General features: G+C 43.7%; 2 protein-coding genes across 2 annotated transcripts in view; both read right to left on the bottom strand.

The window, feature by feature from the left end:
• The window catches only part of LOC308156565 (unconventional myosin-VIIa-like), a gene marked incomplete at both ends in the record, with an annotated part of 292,311 nt that overhangs the window by 275,680 nt on the left and 9,131 nt on the right, over positions 1-7,500 (bottom strand). The gene's annotated exons all lie outside the window — the stretch shown is intronic.
• The window catches only part of LOC308154822 (unconventional myosin-VIIa-like), a gene marked incomplete at its 5' end in the record, with an annotated part of 45,500 nt that overhangs the window by 33,248 nt on the left and 4,752 nt on the right, over positions 1-7,500 (bottom strand). Inside the window, 4 exons of the mRNA XM_080528041.1 lie at positions 148-306; positions 404-541; positions 4,950-5,056; positions 7,305-7,440. Of these exons, the coding sequence (XP_080384167.1) occupies positions 148-306; positions 404-541; positions 4,950-5,056; positions 7,305-7,440 (540 nt within the window). The remainder of the gene's footprint in view (positions 1-147; positions 307-403; positions 542-4,949; positions 5,057-7,304; positions 7,441-7,500) is intronic.

Here is a 7,500-nt window from a genome sequence, read left to right as displayed (position 1 = left end):
AACGGAAGGAGGAACGGCATCAAACACGGAACGGTATCGACAACATTCCTCATTCCATTTCCACGCATTACAATGAGCCTCCGTCCTCTGATTTCTCCCTCCAGCCTCCCCTGACGAGAACAGACAGTGACGGGTCATCGGGTTCACCTGTTTGTGAGCAGGTTTGACCCCGGGCATGAGGACACGGTAGCGCTCCACAAACTCAGCGAAGGAGTAGCGGATGGGATAACCCGCCCTGCGGATACGGATGGTCTCCATCATGCCGGAGTAACGCAGCTGACGCACGCACAGCCCCCGGTCAAACAGCTGGACGGAGACAGACACAAATGGGATACGATGTCTGTGGCTGTTAGGTATAACGCACAACACTCACACGCACACGTACACGCACACGCACACTCACCATGGGCTTCTTGAGCTCGTTGGGTTTGATACAGCGGACGAAGAAGGGCTGGCAGGCGCTGAGGGTTCTCATCAGGAGCTCCAGGGAACGCTTGAACTGGCTGCTCAGAGTAGGAGAACGCTTCCTGGTCTCCACACCCTGACGGAACCCGCACACAACACACACATGTCAACAATACACAACACACACACATGTCAACAATACACAACACACACATGTCAACAATACACAACACACACATGTCAACAATACACAACACACACATGTCACCAATACACAATACACACATGTCAACAATACACAACACACACATGTCAACAACACACACTACACACATGTCAACAACACACAATACACACATGTCAACAACACACACTACACACATGTCAACAACACACAATACACACATGTCAACAATACACAACACACACATGTCAACAATACACAACACACACATGTCACCAATACACAACACACACATGTCAACAATACACAACACACACGTCAACAACACACACTACAAACATGTCAACAACACACAATACACACATGTCAACAATACACAACACACACATGTCAACAATACACAACACACACATGTCACCAATACACAACACACACATGTCAACAATACACAACACACACATGTCAACAATACACAACACACACATGTCAACAGTACACAATACACGCACGTCAACAATACACAACACACACATGTCAACAATACACAACACACACATGTCAACAATACACAACACACACATGTCAACAATACACAACACACACATGTCAACAGTACACAACACACACATGTCAACAATACACAACACACACACACACACGTCAACAATACACAACACACACATGTCACCAATACACAACACACACATTTCAACAATACACAACACACACATGTCAACAACACACACTACACACATGTCAACAACACACAATACACACATGTCAACAATACACAACACACACGTCAACAATACACAACACACACACATGTCACCAATACACAACACACACATGTCAACAATACACAACACACACATGTCAACAACACACACTACACACATGTCAACAACACACAATACACACATGTCAACAATACACAACACACACATGTCAACAATACACAACACACACATATCAACAATACACAACACACACATGTCAACAATACACAACACACACATGTCAACAATACACAACACACATGTCAACAATACACAACACACACATGTCAATAGTACACAATACACGCACGTCAACAATACACAACACACACATGTCAACAATACACAACACACACATGTCAACAATACATAACACACATGTCAACAGTACACAACACACACATGTCAACAATACACAACACACACACACGTCAACAATACACAATACACACATGTCAACAATACACAATACACACATGTCAACAATACACACGTCAACAATACACAATACACACATGTCAACAATACACAATACACACGTCAACAATACACAATACACACACGTCAACAAAACACAATACACACATGTCAACAATACACAATACACACATGTCAACAATACACAACACACACATGTCAACAATACACACGTCAACAAGACACAACACACACATGTCAACAATACACAACACACACATGTCAATAATACACAATACACACACGTCAACAATACACACATGTCAACAATACACACATGTCAACAATACACAATACACACACGTCAACAATACACACGTCAACAATACAGAATACACACGTCAACAATACACCCGTCAACAATACACACATGTCAACAATACACAATACACACACGTCAACAATACACAATACACACATGTCAACAATACACACACGTCAACAATACACAATACACACACGTCAACAATACACACACGTCAACAATACACCCGTCAACAATACACCCGTCAACAATACACCCGTCAACAATACACACGTCAACAATACACACATGTCAACAATACACACACGTCAACAATACACACGTCAACAATACACACATGTCAACATGTATCCAACATGTATCCTACACTACACAGGTAGGGCAGGAGGGGAGGCTGGTGGAGGTTATATTCAGAGGCTCATTGTAACTCATGGAACGAGGTACAGTATCAAACATTTCGAGCCCCAGCAGCGTTCCCTGATAGGGATATACATACATACGTAAACCATACACATGCAAGCATATACACTCACACTGGCAAGCATTTACACTCACACTGGCAAGCATATACACTCACACTGGCAAGCATATACACTCACACTGGCAAGCATTTACACTCACACTGGCAAGCATATACACTCACACTGGCAAGCATATACACTCACACTGGCAAGCATATACACTCACACTGGCAAGCATATTCGGTTGTTAAGTCTGACGTCAAACGTGACGTTTAACAATTTCCGGGTCCAAACCAGAAATTCCCTGCACCAGAGTACCAGTGTACTAAAGCTGTAGAATGACAGTTCAATCGTTTTTTTGACTCGGATCTATTCATACAAGGGACACAGCACTTTCCCATTTTTCCCATATTTATCAGCGTCTTTGAGCCTCGGAAAAGCGCTATATAAATATAATGAATTATTATTATTACTGAGGCATTTTCGAAGAGAGCGCCTCAGCCAACTTTGGACCCGGAAACACGTCACGACCGAATACACTCACACTGGCAAGCATATACACTCACACTGACAAGCATATACACTCACACTGGCAAGCATATACACTCACACTGGCAAGCATACACTCACACTGGCAGCATATACACTCACACTTGCAAGCTCAGTTCCAAAAAAAGAGTGTATACTAAAGTCCACGTTCTCTTACAATATAGGCTACTGTCTGCATTCAGACACATACTGTACATTTAACATACAGGGAACACAAACATAAAGCAGATACACACATGATACAAGCATGTATACATGTATGTACAGTATATGCTGCATGGATCTGCATCAAGGCAAGAAATACATACTGAAGCACATTAATCTTGCACAATATAGAAAGAACTAAAAACATCACAAGAACTAAAAACATCAACAAGTCCTGAGATACGACAGCTCTCTCTCACTCTCCCCCCCCCTCTCTCCCCCCTCTCACTCCCTCCTTCTCACTCCCTCCCTGCAGTCTTTTATTGATCACGTTGCTTTAGAAAATGATTTGACAGGACAACTAAGACTTCGAAGTGTGTTCTCAAGCATAATTCCTCTCTCCCCTCTCCTTCCTTTTGTTTATTACCCTCCCCACCTCTCTCTCTCTCCCTCCCTACCTTCCTCTCTCCTTCTAAACCCCCCCCCCCCCCTCTCTCTAGTGTATGTCCTCTCCTTCACCACTACTGTCAATTTGCTGTGAGGTTACAGAGGAACGGTCAGAGAGCCTTCACCCCTCCCTGTACACACACACTACCAGACACACTAGGCTCAGAAACGTGTTTCCATGCAACGCAGTGACTCTCCGTTGCTAATGATACAGCCGTTCATCTACTAAAAAGAACCAGAGCTGTTTTACTCTTGGGTTTCTGATGACTAAAACCCCCCACCCCCCACCCCCCCCCCCCCCCCACACACACACACACACACACACACACACACACAGACTTCCTGAGAGCAGTACCACAGTATCACCGCTCGGGGGTGCTGTTTTCACTGAGACACTGTTTCCCAAATGATATCTCAGGGGGAGTCTGAAGTCCTAACCATTGTTTTGTTCATAACAAAATTCAGAGAGAGGGAGAAAGTGTATTCTTTGATGGATTCTCGTTAAATACGTTCTGTTTGATGCATAGGGAGGATGAAGGGCGGTACCACGGAAGGAGCGACCATTGTTTACCTTGGGAGGAGGAGTGGTAGATGGGAGATAGCCACACAGAAACTGAAGCCAGGAATCAGACAAAGACAAAGACAAAGACAAAGAGAGGACGAGGAGGATTGAGAGATGGAACGCGGGGGGGAAGTGGGTTGCTGAACTGCATACCCTAGGGTTAGGGTTAGGGTTAGCATTTCATTACACTGTATCCTGTATATGGTGGAAATGACCATTAAAATGTGATTTGATTTGATTTCGCCATGCCCTAATCATGCAATATGAGTGAGGAGAAAATAAGGAAGTGATCACACCTGACTGACATCATGACTGGGAGACAGGTAGCCCCTGGCTACGCAGGGTCATGAAAAGGTCGATGCTAAATGGGATCCTTGGGATGACCCTCCTTTGAACCTTAAATCTAATCCTAACGTTAAGCCCCTATCCTAACCTTAATCCAACCCTAACCTTAACCTTACCTTAACCATTTTAAATCTCAACTTCTATAGGGTGACATCAGAGTTGGGGCAGGGTCATCCCAAGCATCCCACTTAGCATTTACCGTCACAAAAAAGACCATGACCTCCTCTGTCACATATCGCTTCAGCATTTGGTGTTCTCTGATTGGTCAGTGGAGTGACTGGGGCCACTGAAGCTAAACTCCGCCCCCAGCAGACACAACAAGGTCTCTTACCATGGCCACGTCTGCCTGGAAGATCTGCTTGATGAACTTGTTCCTGGAGGAGTGGACCAGCTGGATGATGTCAGTGTGGAGGCTGTCTCTGTTCTTCTCCAGAAAGCCTGGAGAAAAGAGATAACAAGAGATAATAATAATAATAATAATAATAATAATAATAATAATAATAATCAGGGGTGCACATAACTTTTTGGGGCCAGTGCTCAGAGGAGCACCTAGGGATGCTGCTTGGTGCTCCCCGAGCTCGCGAGTCACGACCCGTCCCACAGGATGGATAAAAAAGGGATACATGGATAACTTATATTAGCAAAACGACATTTATTCATAAATAAAGATTAAATAATAATAATAATAATAATAATAATAATAAATAAAGATTGTGTGCAAAACAAAAGAAACAAATGCAAAATCAAATGACTGCTCTTTAAGCATGAAAGTCTGTCAGACTCCTTTAAACACAATGAAATCAACTGACATCTCTTTAAGCACTAACTGAATGTCTGTTCTTTAAACACAATGAAATCAACTGACATCTCTTTAAGCACTGCTCTGTTCTGTAAACACTGAAATCAACTTTTCAACAAAAAGTTACAGCCTAAGCATTTACTTATGCTACAAGCTTAATCATCATCATCACTGCTCTCTTGACTGCTGTTAATACTGTCCTCAATTTCAGCCATGGTAGAGGATGTTGTAGGCCATCACTTTAAATAGCTCATTATTTTGATTGTGCAACAATCAAAAAGTCTTTTTTTTTCTTTTTTCTAATAGAATTCCCAACCATATCCTGGGTCAGGGGTCTAGGTGCGATAATAAAGCTGTAAAACAAACGTCTGAATGTTTGAAAGCTTCAGAGAAAAGAAACGTGTCCCTTTTAGCGACGAGTCGTTCGGGACTGAATTTTCACGTGGCGGCGTGATAACCGTGCGATACGCGATACGCGGAATGAAAGTACGAGTTACGATACTTTCCGAATGTTTTCGTGAGGGGAGTCGCCGTGGTCGTCGTCGGTCGACTGTTGTGATGGATTACTCGTCGGGCTGAGGGGACGGCAAATAGTTACTTAGTGGGGCTTGCAGTGATGCAGTAGTCAGCAGTTGAATTTTGAGGAAGTACATTCCTCTCCCAGCGCTTCCAGCTGTTGGTGCGCAAGAGCGCGTTCATGCCGCTGATCTGCCGCGCAGCATGCATTTTGGCGACGCATGCGCACTGGCGCACCAGTTATGTGCACCCCTGATAATAATACATTAGACTTATATAGCGCCTTTCTAGACGCTTTACAAATTGAAAAGATTGAGTAGTAATAATAAAAAGAAACAAAAGGTAAATAGAAGAAAGTATAGGGGCCTAATTAAGGTAGTGCTGGGGACACATGGGAAGGGGAGGGGGAGAGGGTTAACTGGTGAAGGTGAGCTTGAAGAGGTGGGTGTTGAGGGCCTGTTGAAATGTTGGAAGGGTGTTGGCCTGTCTGATGTGGTTGGGGAGGGCGTTCCAAAGGGACGGGGCCTGGGCTGAAAAGGCCCTATCACCCCAGGTCCGGAGCTTGATGAATAAAAAGATCGATTTTCTCATTCAACTGTCAGCTAATTAATTCATAGGTTAGGCCTTATCCACATTTTCTTATTCATGATATTACTTCAAATGTAATCATGATATAATATACAGTACAATAATATTGTTCACTGCTGAAGTTTGGTGGAGACATGCCGATGTGAAACAGACTGAACTGCAACACGTATGGCTGCTGTTGTTGATAGTCTGGTGAAACAAAGAGTTTGGAATGCTAGACGTGCTCTGCCTTGCAAAAAGACGGACACTGCGCTTAGTCATTATGCACATATCTGGAGTTTTAAGCACTTACATACTTTCTGTAAGGGAACAATATCACCATATGCTCTAAATATGACGATATTGGATACTATCTCATATTGGTCCAACCCTAGTGTAGTTCATGTATTGGTATATTGCAGCGGAGGCTGGTGGAGATAGAAATCAGAGGATGGGGGCTCAGGAGGTAGAGCCGGAGTTTAATGATCGCAAGGTTGGTGGTTCGGCGGTTCGAACCCCGGCTGACCACATGTCGAGGTGTCCTTGAGCAAGGCACTGAACCCCTATTTGCTCCAGGGTCGGCGTCTATGGCGGACTCCTTGCCTAGAGCATAAAATACCAAATTCCAATTGACTGACAAGTTGATTGCATGGCAATAATAAAAAAAAATAATAATGCATGGAATGGAATGAGGAATGGAATCAAACACACGTGTTTGACACCATTCCTCATTCCATTCCATGCATTACACTGAGCCCATCCTCTGATTTCTACCTCCACCAGCCTCCCCTGTTATATCTGTACCTCTGGCCTCATAGTACACCACGCCAGCAAAGTGTTGGATCCCAAACCGAGTCTCATAGCTGTTCTTGGGGGGAATGTAGTTGTTGTTGAGTTTGTGCTGGGAGTTGAGTTTATTCAGCATGGTGGCATCTGTTCCCTGTGAGACAAACAAAAGAGACAAACAGCCATTTAGGAGTATGGCCTGTAAGACGCACAA

Source organism: Nansenia antarctica (assembly GCF_963989245.1).
Source record: "Nansenia antarctica genome assembly, chromosome: 4".
In the NCBI taxonomy this organism is placed as follows: Eukaryota; Metazoa; Chordata; class Actinopteri; order Argentiniformes; family Microstomatidae; genus Nansenia; species Nansenia antarctica.
This window is presented reverse-complemented; position numbering and strand designations above follow the sequence as displayed.